An 18226-nucleotide genomic window follows, 5' to 3' on the forward strand; every position below is an offset into this window, starting at 1 on the left:
CTTTTCTTTGTAAAAAGAGGTTGGAGTTGAGCAGTGGCTGTATCTGCGTGCACGCAGGGTGCCCAAACCAGGTAAATGGCCACCAGCCGCAACTGGATAGAAGATTGTAGTACCTGCAGGATTGAAGGGTGATATTGGACAACAGTACCTGCAGGTTTTGAGGATGAGAATATATTGAAGTACCCAGAGGTTATTTTTCCTTCACTGATGATTTCAGGCAGGATGTTGTCCCTGCAGTCTCCCCCAATGCAGCTTCTGCAGGTCCGGGTGTCTTTATCTGCAGGCGGTGGAGCATTCAGTATTACAAATAGTGCCGGTTCTAGAAATGAAATTCTTGTTGCTTGATTTCTACTTCACTGAAATAGTTACACACTCTAGTTTACTGGAAAATATAACTTAGTTATGCAAGCTAGTACTAGTAGCTTTGCCCAACACTAGATATAGGTTATAAAACACAACAACACACAGGAACTAAAGTTGGATAGTGGTTGCATGCAATATTATTAAAGGCCCTCACACATGAGAGTTCTCTTCCCGGTTTAGAATGGCTACAAATGTTTCAAATGTCAGGCAGCAGGAATGAGGAACCAGTCACAACCCAGAAATGAACTGAATAAGTGTCTTTATTAAATAACTGCTAGGTCAAGCAGACAATGGTCAAACACTGGCAGACTGGTGTGGCAGAGACAAAACAGTTTGTTGTCCCAAGCAATGGTCCAATCATGGTCCAATTAGTACGTATAACAATGGTAATCCAAAACTTTGTCAAAGTCACCGATGAGAGTCCAAACATAGTAAAGCAATCCAAATAGGCAACAGTACAAAACATGATCCAAGAATCGTAAGTAGGAAGTCCAATCAAAAGCCGGTAACACAAAATCTAATCAGGAACAGAAGGATAATCCAAAAGGCAGAGGTCGGGGTACATGGAACAGGTCGATAAATGAAAAAACAGATAATGGTTGTTCAATCCTGACGATTGAAATTTGCATTTTTAGAAGTAATTCCAGTTTTGAACAGAAACCAATGCGGTGTGATTAGCTGGGGATTAGCACTTTCTTTCATTATTTCCTTTTGTGACTGTCGATGTCTGTAATGTTCTTTGTTTAAGATAGTTCACCCCCATCTTTAGACTTAAAATCTTAATATTAATGTCCGTTCTGAAATGTATTTGATAATTGATGTCTTTGATAATAATTCATTCATTATCCTAACCAGGGTCGCAGGGGTGCTGGAGCCCATCCCAGCATGCACTGGGCTAAAGGCAGGAACACACCCCGGACAGATCGGCAGTCCTTCGCAGGGCACACACACCATTCACCCACACTCCCACACCCACACCCACACCCACGGGTAATCCAGACTCTCCGATCAGCCTAACCTGCAAGTCTTTGAAATGTGGGCGGAAACCAGAGTACCCAGAGGAAACCCACGCAAACACGGGGAGAACATGCAAACTCCGCACAGAGAGGCCCCGGCCGACAGGGATTTGAACCCAGGACCTCCTTGCTGTGAGGCGGCAGTGCTACCCACTGCACCATCCGTGCCGTCTTTGATAATAATGAATACATTTAATCAAATACATTTATTGGATAAGTGAAGGGTTTTAACAGTTGATGCACTTGTATTTCGGTATTCGGAGTGACAAAAGTTAAACAAAATTATATTCTTTGTGGAGCCTGTCTCTGATGCCCATCTCCACTATCAGAAGAAATCACATATTTGTGAGGGATAAAATTGAGAGAGGTATGTAGTTGTTGCAGCTTTATTTGTGATTCACAAGTGACAAATGAAATGCAAGTGAAACGCGTTTTGATGAGATATTGAGATCTGCGAGTGCTTTTGTGAAACGAGCCCCAGCCTGATGTGCCGCTGCTTAAGAACTGGAGACCGGTCCTTCTTATTTACCGATTATATGATTCTGTCAAAGGCTTTGAGCTGGCCTATTTGGGAGGGGCATTAAGCAGGGCTGCACCATGTCAGGTCAGTTGTATTGTTTGGCCATAGAGCCATTGCTATGTAGGCTTAGGAGTAGGCTCACTGGGTTCTACCTTCCAGGGGTACTGCAGGGCTCCCCACTCGCAGTGCACTGGCCTGAACTCTCCTGCAGACGGGCTGCAGCGTCGGGCTATGACCACCAGGTGGTGGACTTTTGTCAAAGTCGAAGTTGTAGCAAATAATCCAAAACCAAATAATCAGAAGGGCAGACAAAACAAGAGGGCAAAGCAAACTTGAAAAAAGAAGGCAAAGGGTTGTTGTTATGAATCTCAATAAGACAGGCATACAGGTTACTCGGCTCTGAATTATGATCAACGTTCTGACAGGGAACACTGCAGAGACAGGTTTAAATGTGGTGATGCCTCAGGTGATGACCTAAGCAGGGCTCAGGAGAGAGGTCTGCTAAACAATGATACAATAACAAGGGGAGATAAAACATTTTTGTTGAAGTTTGTGCTTTTGATACTGGGTGTACTAAAGGGTTATTTTTTATTTTATATTTCAATAAAGCGGCATCAAAGTCAAGTATTTCTCCCTCTCCCATCTCTCTCTGTACCTGCTATGTTTCCGATGCTTTCATCTGGTCGGATCAGGTTGGTGTTTGGATGCTTTTTTCCCAGTTCAATCCAGTTACTGTGACTGTAAAAATCCTGCAAAGGGAGAGGACACACACAGTGTTCTCATCTTTACAGCACATCTCTCACTCACATGCACACACTCACACACCTGCCTCTCACCTGCAGGGTGTGGCAGATCTTCCCCAGGGTAAATCTTGCTGAGATAAAATTCTCCTGCCGGACATTGGCCTTTATGCTGGCCATGCCATCTGTGATGAGGGCCCGGCCGTCCGTGAATTCCTCCCCATCAAAGTGGTGCCGATCACTCAGAAGGTAAATGATATCCACGGCTGCATTGCTCAAGTACATTGTTATGATGGAGGCCTTGAAATTGACAGTGGACCACAGAGAGCCGGGTGAGCAGGCTCTCTGCACTATAGATGCAGACAGTCTTCCACCGGTCTGTTTCAGAGAGAAAAAGCCTTTTAGAAACAACATGCATTGAAATAGCACAAGCTAATCAATGTTAATCTGGCAACGAAATGCTATAATTTCTGATAACAGAGCTAGTAGTCTCTTACAGGAATGGGGAAATCTCTCCCCTCGGCGATGGCCAATGCTCGGCAGACCTCTGTGGTTTTGCGCAGGATGGCCATCTCAGTTATCTTCTGGTGGGTGATGGAGTTTCCCAGTAAAGGCTTAAAGGCCTGCAACCCTGGCAGTAGCAGGCCCAGCAGGAGTACATGCAGAGTCCAGCCCATCAGTGTGCTGCCATAGAACAACACAACCACATCACTACATAACCACATAACCTCACAATCACAGAGCACTGCATCTCTACAGAGCCTCACAATTTCCGATCCAGTAAAGTACATAATTGGCCTGAGTAAAAACACTACACATTATATCCCCCTCAGTCACCATACCAACAACATTCTGCAACCAAATGCTCGGAGCAATCCCATTACTGTTTTAAAATGTTAGCCTTTAAGAGCACTGAATGTGACAATAAAGAGAATATATACAGTAGGCAATAATGGGGTACACAGCAGTTGTATTTCGGGGCAAAGCACCTGGTAGATCCAGCCCCCCGGGTCCTTCGGTTATATTTGGTTTTGAATTTTAAATAAAAATAAAAATCTCAATGACTTGGTTGTGTTCTTATTTGTTGAAAAATCCAATGTGACAACTTACCCCACTTTTTTTTTACATTTAAAAAAAGGAATTGCACCTGCTTTTAACTGAACATAACATGATTTCATTTCTCATCTTCAGAGGTACTGCGATAGCCATTTATTGTTATTGTTCTTATATTTATCATATTTGGATAATAACATGTTTGTGTTGAGAGCAACATTAAAATGAATGTCTAGCTTCATGTTGGGAATTCACTTTCAGTATCTACTTACTGGAAAATAATTTCCCTCTTACTGTAAGAGAAGGGTTTAGACAGGAAATACAGGTTTCCATGGCATGTGAGAATATAAGATAATATATGATACATAGTGTGCATAATACATGCATAATGTAAGATGGCACTGAATGTGATGGCTTCTTTCTTTTGTTTGAATATACTGAAAGAGTGAATAAATGTAATTGAATTAATTTAATGTGCGTAGTAACTTATATCCCTTATATAAGGTATAACATGGTAGCAATCAAATCAGTTTGTAGCTGTGTCATGTCTTTTTCTATTGTGATACTTTACAAAGATATGTGTGTGTTGTGTTCAGTGACAGGTTGGGTTCAGTGACAGTTCAGTGATAGAATGAGATACAGCAGTAAGCTTAAACACAGTAACTGCAGTCCATAATGCGGGGAAACTAAGACAAAACACCATAACTGCAGTTTCCCAGCTACTTTTTGCAGTAATGCCTTGTTTTACCAAAAAAACAACAGAGTAGAGCTAGGATATTTATCCACATGATAAAGCCTGTCTTTACTGTATCAAAAATGACAATAACTCAAATTTGACCAAATTGGCAGTTACTTCCTTTTGCTTTAGATGGAACCGGCATCTGGTCATGTGCCACCCATCCAGGTGATCACATGACACGCCTCCAACTGCCAAACGACTGCTCTTGCCGCCTGAGCCAATGTCGCCTCTGCATTGAATATCCAACAATTTAAAATAAATACCTTACTTGTATTAGACTTATTTTTTAGACTTTTAGGTCTAACCTATCCACTTAGAGTTATGATGTGTTGTGTTCTCAGATGCTCGCCTGCATAACACTGTGGTTATTTGCGTTCCTGTCACCTTCCTGTCAGCTTTGATCAGTCTGGCCATTCTCCTCTGACGTCTGTCATTAACAAAACATTTCTGTTTGCAGAACTGCTGCTCACTGGGTTTTAGTTTTTTGCACCATTCTTTACCAACTCTAGAGACTAGTGTGTGTGAAAATCCCAGGAGATCAGCAGATACTCAAACCACTCTGATTTGTCACGCCCCCCTGCTGCATTTATAATTTCCCATTTTGTCTTCCAACAGGTTGATTGGTGGGCATAGTCCATCCACAAGCAGTTTAAGGAGCCAGTTTAATACAGGGTTAAAGGAGCTCCAGTGTTGCTGCTTAGGGGGGCAGTAAATCTCACACCTGTCGTAGGACAGACGTTATTGGGTTATTGCACCTTCAACATTGCTACACTGACTACATGCAACACTGCTGTCATACTGATCTCTCATACCCCATGATAACTTACTTTAAATAAATAATTGGTTATGTTGTAAGCTTGTTGTCACATGTCTCATTTTCCTATTCATGACTAAAACAAGCCAGTCATAACAGATGGTTGAGGTGAACAGTAACTGAGCCTCCTGACCCTCTACATGACTGCATGCATTGCAGTGCTGCCGCTGTTATGTCCATTCAGAGCCCCAGGCGCAGACCAAGGAGTAATCAAGAATCATATTTATTTCAGTCCAAGTGTCAAAAAACAGGTAATCCCACAAACACAGTGCCAAATCGAGTTGCAAAAAGAATGGTAAATAAACAGTCCAAAGACAGTCCAGAAGGCAGAAATGCAAAAGTACAAAGGGGTAAAGCAAGCGGGAAGTCGAAAACACGAAGCGAAGATCAAAACCAAAATGACTAATCAAAAGGGCAAAGGTGTGTCTCAGGAATTTCAATCAAAACAGGCTTACTAGGAATTGGCAAGTGCAATGATGATCAATGTTCTGACAAGGGAGTGAGGAGGGCTAAACAATTTACAACAGGTGAGGAAAATGACAGGCAATAATACAATAACAAGGGGGAAAGAAAACACAAACTGGGTACACATAGACCAGGGGCCAGCACACCCTGTGGCTCTCCAGGACCAGGGTTGCCGACCCCTGACATAGACCAACATGTGAAACATATGGCTCCGGATTAGGGAGCGGACATTTGAATAGAGTTGGAGAAACTCTGTCAAGTTGGCAAATGTTGCTGACCACAATTGGAGACTTCTGGTGTTCCAATGTTAAGCAGAAGAGCCTCTCTGAACACACAACACATCATAACTGTAAGTGGATAGGCTACAGCAGTAGAAGTCTAATAAATACCAAATACCAAATAGTGAAAAGAGACCTTACTGTGTCTTCCTAATTGTAATTCTTTGAATTTTTTGTAAATGTACAAAACAAATGCTTTGTAAGTCATTGTAAAATATTGTGGGAGGAAAGTAATAGTGCTACTTTTGTCCCTCCATGGGTCGTTACTTCCGTACCTCACCTCTCTTCTGTTACTTCTCCCTGGCTAGCATCCAAGACTTGCTAGCATGAAACTTGAAACCTTTTAGTCACTAGATGTGTTAAGACAATTACATATGTTTACAAACGTAAACAAGTAAACACAATTCTACTATGTAAAGAGACTTACAGACCGTTTTTCCTTTAAGACTGGAAATACAGGTTCTATAGTGGGGTTTTCCATTGTATGCACTGTAGGATTGGATTGCAATAGTCTTTCTTTTGTTTGAATATATGAGTGAATAAATGGATTTTGTTTTTATGACTAAGGTCCTCTTAATTGACCTTAAATGATCCTAATTTTTTTTAAATTCAATCATGCAACTATATTCAACATTTAAGAGGTAGATAATGGATTGAAAAATTGCTTGAACGTTAAAGCACAAGGTCAAATCAAATCACAAATCACACATACTGATAAAAATCACTTTTTATCTCACAAATGAATTATTTCCTGAATGAATCTAACAGACCTGCAAACTGTATGGATGTGCAATTTATACATCTAGCCCAGCGAAAGAAGTACCTTACTAGATGACCCTATTCACAATATAAATGAAAATAAATATATTAATCTTTCATCACTATCTCCTTATCATCATAAAACCATAAAAGAATATATGTATTTATAATATTCATATGCAGTACTGTGAAAAAGTCTAGGCACCTGTATAACATTCTGTACAGATAAGATTCTTTCAAAAAGAATTCAATGAAAGGTCCTAAATAAATGTACTATACACTTTACATTACATTTGAATAATTTGACAGAATAGTTAAAAACTGAATCAAATCAATATTTTTGTGACCACCCTTCGGCATAAAAACAGCATCACTTCTCTAAGATAGCCAACACCATCCTGCAGTTCCATAAGACAGTCAGCAGGGAGGTTGTTCCAAGCATGTTAAATTAAATACAAAAATGTCTCTGTAAAATGAAATCTTTTGGAAAATTAATATTTGGAAATCTCACATGTGTTATACTAACACACACAAAAAAATAGCAACATATACATAATAAAGTCTAGGGTGCCTAAGACTTCTGCACAGGCAATAGGCAAGGTGGCAGTAAATGTAGTTACCTAGAAGTTGTGGCTTGCAGATTGAGATAAGAGAGGTGTAAAGAGACTCATTCTTTTGAACTCTGATTATGTGGATGAGGAGGCAGGAGAGGTGCAGAGGTTTCGGTCATGTGGGTGGTGTTGGTAAGGGTAAGTGATCACTCCCAGGCATTGTCACGGCAACGGATAAAATAAACAATGTACAAGGATTGTTCTCAAGATTGGTCCTAGGGCCTCTGCATATGCTGAATTTCTTCATCTCAATCCCAGAATTTTAACATTTATTGTTGATTATTTACTTTACATATTTAGAAGGATTATGTACCCTTTTCAGCCACAATATGTCAGAAGTATCTATGCATGCCATGAAGATCAAAAGAAGCTGTGCTAATGAACTCCTAAACCATGGAACATTCACAAACAAAATAAGAAGAACAATGCAGTGGCTGCAGACCCTTTCCAAGAATTAGAACGCTTCCTCTTACAGTCCTGTAAGTACTAGGAGATTACCAGGTAAATATATGGTAAGAATAACATATAATTGGGTAATTACAGGCGGCACGGATGGTGCAGTGGGTAGCACTGCCGCCTCACAGCAAGGGTTCGAATCCCTGTCGGCCAGGGCCTCTCTGTGCGGAGTTTGCATGTTCTCCCCGTGTCTGTGTGGGTTTCCTCCGGGTACTCCGGTTTCCTCCCACAGTCCAAAGACATGCAGGTTAGGCTGATTGGAGAGTCTAAATTGCCCGTAGGTATGAGTGTGTGAGTGAATGGTGTGTGTGCCCTGCGATGGACTGGCGACCTGTCCAGGGTGTATTCCTGCCTTTCGCCCAATGTATGCTGGGATAGGCTCCAGCGACCCTGATCAGGATAAGCGGGTTCAGATAATGGATGGATGGATGGATGGGTAATTACAACTTGTCAATACTAAGAAACTGAAATACAGGATACTTTTTCTATTACCTAGCAATGCGAGTGACTATCTTGTTATCAAATGTTAAGCTTGGTTATAGCCTGAGTGTAAGTGTAGGCTACCTCCTAGGAGGCACAGTTATTTCCCTCAACAGCATGAACACAGGCTAATCATGACATACTGTACTGCAAAGCCTACATATATAAATGTTGTTTTGGAAGGACAGGAGTTAAAGTTAACCATTGAAGGTTGTATTTCCTATGCAGTAACAAACTGAACAATATGGGAAGCAGAAATGTTATGTTTATTTTTCATGAATAAGCATGGCTTTTTTGTTAGTCCTAAAGAATGAGTGTCAATGTGGATTTAACAATTCATAATAAATGGAAAGGAGCGGTAATCACAGTGCATTTGTGTAGAGGTGTACCATGTTTCACTGAGACAAATGTGAAGAGGTTGATCATTTACAGCTTAAAAACCTTTTTTTTTTGTTTTTTTGCGGTAACAGGGAACAGGTTCATTTCCTGCCTTAGTGTGACCAGGCATTGTGAGGTGGCTGCAAGCGTAGCTCAATGCTTTCAACTCCTTCTTCCTCTTGTCTTCAGCGCCTAGAATATGACATGCCCACTGATGATGTCATGGTTCACAAGGAAAAACCAACAACTTTTTGGTTCCAGCTGAAAACCAACTTTTCCGGTTCCGAAGAAATCTATTTTCGGTCTGAATGCTCAAGCTCATTGGTTGAAAATTGGTTCTAGTTGCCAAAGCCTAAGGTGGATATTTGTAAATTCAGCAAGCTAACTAATAGTAATTTTATGAGACCGATTACTTTTTGCAGTTATGCTGCTACATTACATTAATTGGTGCTATACACGAGGATTATTAGTAAGAAAACTTTTATGTATGTTTATGTATCAATTCCACACAATTTGTTTTTTTTCTTTTCTTTTAAATGCAAAACCCAGAACCAGCACAATACCTGACTCATTTAACAGTGAGTCTACCGTGTGCTTACCAGCTTGGTGACAGAGCGAACAGTGACACCAAAGCATCGACCGATGGTCAAAGAGGGCTTTAAATACCTTCTGGAGGTAGACACCCCGTTGGCACTAATGAGCACCAGGTGGCCACGACCTATACTACCTCCCAACCCTGACAGCAGACATAATCACTGTAACACTCTATTCCGTTGTACGACTCCCCGTAGTGGCATGGAACACTTCTGTTGCATCAACTGATTTTGCAGCTTCAACATCCATCCATCCATCCATTATCTGAACCCGCTTATCCTGAACAGGGTCGCAGGGGGGCTGGAGCCTATCCCAGCATACATTGGGCGAAAGGCAGGAATACACCCTGGACAGGTCGCCAGTCCATCGCAGGGCACACACACCATTCACTCACACACTCATACCTATGGGCAATTTAGACTCTCCAATCAGCCTAACCTGCATGTCTTTGGACTGTGGGAGGAAACCGGAGTACCCGGAGGAAACCCACGCAGACACGGGGAGAACATGCAAACTCCGCACAGAGAGGCCCCGGCCGACGGGGATTCGAACCCAGGACCTCCTTGCTGTGAGGCGAGCTTCAACATTGTTTTATTTATTTGGAATGCATTTCCCATTATGTTTGTCCTTTCCCTTTTGAAGTGTGATAGTCTTATTTGTTTCTGAACATGCAAAATATTTCACTTTTATATTTGCGTTGACATTTTGAAGTATGTTTCTCTTGCAGCACATTTCTGTGTTTTTTCATTTGCTTTAGCATTTGTTTTGACGTTTGCTTCTTTTCTTGATTTGGAACATGTTTCCCTGAATGTTTTTGCTTTCGTTTTTGAAGTGCGAGAGTCGTGGACCACGGTAGAAAAGCATGTTGACAAGCGAAGGAGAAGGAGGAGCTGTGCAGTGGTGTGGCTGTGATAGGGAAAGAAAGGGTCATCTTGGTGGCTAAAGGCTAACCCAATGCCAGGACAGCATTCAGTAACATTAGGTAACTGCTGCTATGACCTAGCCAAATTCAGTTATAACTTAACATAACATAATGGCGCCATTCAGCCCAGCAATGCTCGCCTTTTACAACCACAAAAATCTGTATGTAATGCTTTGTTTACCTCTTGACAACCTCCACTACATGTCCTTGCAAGCTATTCCACACAGTGACCACTCTCTGTGTGAAAAAATACTTCCTAATGTCTGGAGGGAAATTATCCTTTGCCAATTTTCATTTGTGCCCCCTCTTTCTGCCAACCTGATTAACCTGGAATTCCTACTGTCTTCATTTTGATAATGAGTCATCTTTAGTCTTGTGGCACTACCGGAGGCCACATTCATGAACATGCCCTGTGCAGGTCTATACTGTGTCCCCGCCAGCGAACAGTAGCGGGTGAGGATGAGGATCAGTCCTCCATTCTACAATGTTTACACATATGTACACTCACAGCTTACCTGTCAAAGCTTATAAAAGTTGGTAACAGTCCAATATGCATGGTTAAAGCCATTGCATATAGGGGCAGCTGCAGGAGATACAATACCAAACACTTTAGTAATTGGCCATATTATGGACACTTCCAGAAGTTAGGATAGGACAAGTGTAAGATGGGATGTTTCACAAATTCATATTACATATTACATATAAAATCCTAACTAACTTCAGGAATACTATCTTATCTTCCTCCATCCAATCCCAGGTTAGGAAATCTTAAGGAGAAATGGGAGAGGGAGGCTAATTTTGCCATGTCAGGGGAGGAATGGGAGAGGCTGATCCAACAGTGAGGTACAGAGCTAAAAGTCAAGAAGTTGCAAAGTAAAAAGCCATTTCTGGTTTGTCCAAGTAGGCTTCCTTCAAAGTATAAAAAACAAACTAAGGCAGTAACATCCACTGGTAGTTACCATATCCATTCTGAATACAAGAGTGTGAACACTTCATTTCCTCAGAAAGTTGAACAGTCAGCACTCTAGTTTAATTTACATTTACTGCTTTATTCAGAGATTTGGAGCATGGCTCTCTTTGGAGAGAGCGCATATTCAAAGACTAAGCCTATTTCTTTGGTGAGGCTCATGAGTCAGTTCTGACTGCCCAGAAACCTCCTTCTGACTTTGTGCAACACACTGGAGCCAGAACCACATGCTGATTCTGTCCAATTCCAGAACATGTTCAGGTGCTTTCCATCCTCAGCTTCTTGGGGACGGGCACAGGAAAACATAGGCTATCACTATTGCCCTCCTTGGTAATTCCTGACATTTTCCCCATAATTTTATAATTCTGCCTCCAGCTTTATGTAAAACCATTATTGTTTAACCTGTTCCATAGTACATGTAGACACAGTTTACAACAACAAAAATATCTCTGGTGTGTACAGCACATACAGTCCCCTCAAAAAGTATTGGAACAGCAAGGTCAATGCCTTTGTTTTTGCTATACACTGAAGACATTACATTACATTACAGGCATTTGGCAGATGCTCTTATCCAGAGCGACGTACAGTTGACCAGACTAAGCAGGAGACAATCCTCCCCTGGAGCAATGCAGGGTTAAGGGCCTTGCTCAAGGGCCCAACGGCTGTGCGGATCTTATTGTGGCTACACTGGGATTCGAACCACCGACCTTGTGTTTCCCAGTCATTTACCTTAACCACTACGCTACAGGCCGCCCCAAAAGACAATTGTGTTTAAGGTCAAAAGATGTACATGATAGATCAGAATTTCTGTTTTCATTTCCTGGTATTTTGATCTAGATTTCTTAAACAACTTAGAACATATAACCTTTTGTATCTGACAACCAATCTGATTTTTAGGTGAGCAAAGGTATTGGAACATATGACCGGCAGTGTCAGGTTTCATGCTTGTCATGTCATGTTTTATGTTTAGTTATTGTCTTGGTTATGTTATTGTCATGTCACGTATTATGTTAGTCTTGTCATGTCACGTAATATAGTTTATTGTCATAGTTTTGCAAACTTGTTATGTCACAATTTATGTTTCATGTTATGTTGTACTGTTCATTGATTAGCATACTTTTTTGTGTCGTTCTGCAAATCTTGCATTCCTGCTTTCTCTCTCTCCCTTAAGGTCACCCTAATTGTTTCAATTTCCCTTGTCTTCTTTCTAATCTACTAACTTTAGATCAGGATTGGGTAATACTAATATTCTCACCATGTGTTCATGCTACCTTACGTTTCTTGTGCATGTCATTTACTAATTTACTAACGCTAGGGCAGGATAGGTTTATTACTAACGATTACTAATTACCTCGTTAACTTGTCAATCCTCCACACCTGATTTCCATTCTCTTGCTGCTCTCAAGCTAATTGTCTACACCTGTCTACACCTGCATATAAAGCTCAGTTTCGTGTCATGTCTTTGCGAAATTGTTGCCTCCTGTTCGTCAGTGCATCTCTTTAGCGGTTTTGGCAAGCCATTTTCTACCTGTTATGAGCCAAGCCTGTTTATTGACCAAAGATTATTGACTTCTGTTTTGTTGACCATTGCCTGCCTGTACCACGACTTTGCCTGCTGTCTTTGTGCTTTTGCCCCGCAGAGCAGACTTCAGTCTTGACTCTTGCGCCATCATCGACTCTGAGCCTGCCTACCGTCCGCCTGTACTTCTGCCCCGCTGACAGCTTTCCTGGCGACTGGACTTTTTGCATGGTGTACCGGTTACGAGACTGCCTTCTCCCTCGGTACTGTGCTTTGGTTTTGGCTGGATTTTACGTGTATGAACATTGCTTGTTTTTTGACTACGCTCACTGGACCTTCCCTGAATAAAGCCCTGACGGGACTTTATTACACCCCTGTTTCTGAGTCGTGCATTTTGGGTCCAACCCCCCCACGCACCCATCTCAGTCAGGTGTTAAGCAATAGTTCTGAATGTCTACTCTTGGTTTTAGCCTTGGGTTTTGCCTGTGAAGACTGCATTTGTGTTATAAAATATAAACCTATATGAAGACCAGAGAGCTTTCTTTAGGAGCAAAGCAAGCTTTTGAAGCTTAGAAAAAAGAAAAATCCATTGCACAAGCTTCTACACAAGGGGATAGCTTCTACAACAACCTGGAATGTCCTGAAAAAGAAAAACCGCTGACATACTGAGTAACAGACATTGTACAGGTCGACTAAGGAAAACAACAGCAGTTCATAACAGAAACATTGTAAGAGCTGCGAAGAAAAACCCAAAAACATCAAAAGCCTAGTGGCTAAGGTGAGCCGGGGGGTTGGTGGTTCCAGCTCTGGTGCAGTCACAATAACATCATTACATTATTGGCATTTGGCAGATGCTCTTATCCAGAGCGACGTACAGTTGATTAGACTAAGCAGGAGACTATCCTCCCCTGGAACAATGAAGGGTTAAGGGCCTTGCGCAAGGGCCCAATGGCTGTGCGGATCTTATTGTGGCTACACTGGGATTCGAACCCCCGACCTTGCCTGTCCCAGTCATTTACCTTAACCACTATGTTACAGGGTCATTTACCTAAACCACTACGCTACAGGCCGCCCAACACCAGAGCAGCAACTAGGCCCCCAAACCACCACATTGCTGCAGAAGGGATTGGCTGTAAGTCTGACTAAGTCGATTTGAATAAAAAGCATCAGCTAAATAATTGCAATGTGCTTGTCTGCGAGAAACAAAATGAGTTCCTGTGATGCTGCATGTGGGCATAGGGGAGCAGTTGTGATGACAGAGCAAGGGGTATTCTTTTTGAGAGTGTCCGTGGGATAGATGGATAGATAGCTAGACAGACAGCCAGATAGATATGAGAGAGAGAGAGAAAGAAAGAAAGAGTGTGTGTGTGAATTCCTTTTTCATGTGTGTGTGTGTGTGTGTGTGTGTGTCCTGGCCATTTTCTGCAAGAAAAATGTAGTTCCGGATTTGGAGTACAGACAAAGGGGAGGGGGTGGAGTGTCTAGACCCAAAGATTAATCTTGTTTGAGTCAAATATGATTCACAGAACTACCCACAACTTTGTCAAATGCCATGCCATTCTATTCTATGCTATTCTCTGCCTGGTCATTTTTAACCTGTAACACCACAGATGTAACTTAATGTAACATAATTCTTTTCGAGATCTTCTTTTAGAGAATAAAATGGTGACCATTGGTTTTGTTGTGTTTATATAGCTGTTTTTGAGGATATCATGAAATCCTGTTCCAATACCAAAACTGGTATTTCTTACCCATCTTAACTCGGAAATGGGTCAGATTTGACCCCAACACAACAGCAGGGTTCAGGCATATTGTTTAGGGGGGAGGGTGCACAGCAGGTACAGAATTTCTGGGTTCATATTCTGTTAAGATAAATCTTGCAGTAGGGACCTGCCCGCCAACTGGCCCATGCCCCGCAGCTAAATATTGTACAGCTGCAGAAATGACCTTCACTGCAAGATGTTCTCAGGGACTCCTGTGAACCAAAAAACTGCCACAAAACTAATTTCCTTGCCAGCCCCTTTGCGTGTGCATGCGTGTGTGTGTGTGCGTGTATATGTGAGCATGGGAGTGAGCTGCAATAATTCCTTGTGAACCTGGCATCTTGACTATGCGGGAGACAACCAGTTTGACAGGATAACACTGGCAGTGCAAGGGAGCAACCCCAGGCACTTTGGCTGTTTACTGAGGAATGGCCCAACAAACAAGTTCACATGAAGCTTCCCTGGCTCCCGGTGATCAGCTCCTCTCTGCGGAGTTGTACAACACATGGCAGCGTAGTCCACAAGAGTGTCTATCAGCCGACAGGTAAACGAAAGAAAGGAGTTACGTTAATATATCAGGTGAAGGGTGTTATGATACTGTTCTGTGAGTGGAGCTCAAACACATGCAAACCAAAACCCACATTGCCGAAAGCCTTATCGAGGTGTTGTTTGTGTTTAAAGCTTGACTTGCTGTAACGGCAAACAGCGGACTGGCAACCACATAGACACAGCTATCAGCTTGGGAGGTTCGTGCAAAGAATGATCCGTGGCGGTTTTCCGCTTGGATGCGCTTGTGTAGTTGCGTGAGATCCGCTGGGGGTGTGCTCCTGGATGAGGACAGCCTACAGAATCCAGCCCAGTATACTGCAGAGACTAAAAACCGGCATTCAGCTGACTCTCTTATGTTAATTTGGAGTTTTAAACACCAATCTGAAAAGGAATCAAGACAGTGGGCAGGAATCTGAATTGTACATTTTTGCTGATATGTTGCTCTCTTTTATGTGAACTTCATCCAGCAGGCTTATCCCTGGACTCACCGTGCTCAGGTGGGCAATCACCTGCTGGAGCTGTAGCACAGTGTCCTCCTGATCCTGTTCAGCTTCCCCTGTAGATACATGGTGCACAGACCAGAGACACACCCCTACAATAACCTACAATGACCTTGCAAACTCTCGCCCAGTTACCCCAGTTTGACTGTGTGAATGACAACCTGTGGCTTCTGTGTCTGGGGTTCCTCTGCTAGGCTGCTCCCCCTGGTGGCCACTCACAGATACAGGCGAAGACACTGAGGATGGCACAGAGTTTGTCTCTGAATCCCCTTTAGGCTGTCAAGAAAAAGAAAAAAACAACTTTGCTGAGGACAACCCAAGAACACTGCATGGGGCAACCCCAAAATGTAGAAAACTGTTGAAAATTGTTCAAAAGGGCAACCCAAGAACAATCTGTTCCAAGGCTTCTTTTTGTAAAGACATATCAGACATATATACAAAATACTTATACAAAAATAAACAATACAATTATTGAGAAAATTGTATGGTAAAATTGTAAAAATTGTGTGGTTCGGAATGGCAGTTACTGCTGGCCTTTGTGTTAGATGCCATTCTACTGCAACATGCAAGAGTGACTTCTAGAATTCCAGTGAGAAAAACTGGCACAATGCAAACAAAACTGTTGCTTCTGAAATGCTCAGAGATATATTTGAAAACGAAAAAAAAAATTAAATCACCTCCAGACACATTAGTCTCATATTCACTCTACCTTTATGATCTCAATCTCTGTTTCCTCCTGGTCTCTGCGATGTTAAATCCCAGTATTTCCTTCTGTACCCCCCCCCCCTGCTCTCCTGCGGTTCTATCACTTCCTGTGCCCAATTATCTTTTTCCTCACCTGCATCAGGAGCTCTCTGAGTGGATGGAGCTGCTTGTTGTGATCCTCCAGGATCTGCATTCGGGTCTCTAGCCGGGACTTGTGCTGCCTGAGGATCCGAGCCTCTGCCAGGAGCTCCTTGTCCTGTTCACCCAGGGTCCAGCCCTCCATTCACTGAGGCGAGGCTGCAGTTTCTGCATGCTGCCACTTCAGCCATCGGTGTTCCCCCTGCAGGATCCTGTCAGAACAACACCTCTTACATAGTGCAATGGAAGTCAAAAGGTATGAAAGTGCCAAATTTATGCTCTTTAAATGTGTTCTGGGAGTTTATGGTTAAATCAGGGTCCACTCACTAGCAAATATTTTAGGGTGCATTTACACTACCACTGTGATGTGACCTGATTGGATAAACATGTTATCCGATAATATGGCAATGCCATATGATATTTCTTTTTTGGGCTTATTATGAATGTAATCAGTACATTTTGATTATTGCTTAGTTTATTTACATGAGTGCTTTCGTCATGTTACATAAAGTATATACAGTAGTTGTTGAAATGGTGTTAGCCAGGTCTGGAACTTTAACTCATATAAGTCAGGTGAATGTACATATGCTCTCCCACATTGTAAGTCACTCCAGACAAGTACATCTGCTTAAAGAATGTAATGTAATGTAGTCTAAGTGATATAAATCCCAGAAGATAACGGTGTACTATATGGATGTTTAATGTGATATTAGCAGCTTTGTTTATCCAGATCCAGTGGTCTCAGCCCACAGTACCTTTGTAGTATTATCGTTCCTGAGATAATTAATGTAGGCGTCTCCTCACCTATTCTTGTTCTCCAGGTGGGCCAGCATCCTCTGCAGTTCGTCCTTGTCCTCGCAGTTGATGTTGCCCAGGAGGTGCTGATTGGTCAGTGAGTCCTGCTCCATAGCAGGGCTGGAGTGCCGCAGGAGGTACTGGTCTTCATCCCTGAGCCCACAAGGAGGAGACAGTGAACCGAGCAACAACAATGGGCTAATGCTATTCAGTAGGGCTAGCTTAGCATTTTACGGTACTTTGTGGCGTAGGACTTAACTCAGGTATGTTGATGCCGTGTGTTGTGGTCGATGGGTCGGACCTAAAGAATCAATAGCACATTGACAAAGAGACTCAAACCACAGAGACCACAGAGTTACACTACCGAGTTCAACCCTTGATCCGCACAGACTCAGACAATAAAAAGCATATTCTAACAATCCTTGATACCATTTGTCTATGTCAAAAAAGAATGTTCCAATAAAATAACAAAAATATACAATTCAGCGGTGTGCATAAATAAACACATTGTTTTCTTTTCTTAGGTCACTTTTATTCCATATCCGGCCGACATAGTTTTTTTCTCCAGGCTTCATCTGGAGGAGGTTGTTGTGACGTAGTGTGGAGGTAGTTTGCACACTACTAAGATGTGGCAGCTATGTCACTAACTGCAGAATCAGATCTGAATCAAAATTATCAACAGAAAACATCATACATTTGACAGAGATTAACTGTTTAACTGAAAATACTGATTTCCAGAAGACTTTTGAGTTTGGTGGATATTGCAAGAAATGTTTTTCTATGCTTGTGCAAACTATCTGTTCTGTTTTGTTTGATACTTAATATGATGTTTTGTTTGACACTTTTTACATAAATCTGATTCTATGGCAGAGCTACAGTAAGTGAAATGGTCACTTCAACTTAGTAATGGGGAAACTACCTCCACGCTACATTGGGACTACCTCCCACAGTGACAGCCTACAGTACAGTACATGAACCCAAGGTGTACTATCCAATAGACTGGGATCGACTATTATACTACAAAACACACCATTGTTTGCACATTAATGCAATTCAATTTTATGTGTATAGCACTTTTCTCAGAGATATTGTCACAAGGATG

The 18226-nt window shown here is 42.0% G+C and overlaps 1 protein-coding gene across 2 annotated transcripts in view; it reads right to left on the minus strand.

Moving 5' to 3' along the window:
* LOC133124202 (von Willebrand factor A domain-containing protein 7-like) overlaps positions 1–18226 on the minus strand; it is a 99838-nt gene that overhangs the window by 25528 nt on the left and 56084 nt on the right. The window contains exons 1-5 of one of the 2 annotated variants that reach the window (XM_061235184.1): positions 7368–7505; positions 3137–3323; positions 2736–3017; positions 2555–2648; positions 149–277 (exon numbers count right to left, since the gene is read on the minus strand). In XM_061235184.1, coding sequence (XP_061091168.1) covers positions 149–277; positions 2555–2648; positions 2736–3017; positions 3137–3316 — 685 coding nt within the window. In that variant the 5' untranslated portion in view covers positions 3317–3323; positions 7368–7505. Of the gene's footprint in view, positions 1–148; positions 278–2554; positions 2649–2735; positions 3018–3136; positions 3324–7367; positions 7506–18226 lie in introns of those variants that run through there. The other variant, XM_061235183.1, reaches the window with a different exon arrangement.

The sequence above is a fragment of the Conger conger genome, chromosome 3 (genome assembly GCF_963514075.1).
Source record: "Conger conger chromosome 3, fConCon1.1, whole genome shotgun sequence".
Lineage (NCBI taxonomy): Eukaryota > Metazoa > Chordata > Actinopteri > Anguilliformes > Congridae > Conger > Conger conger.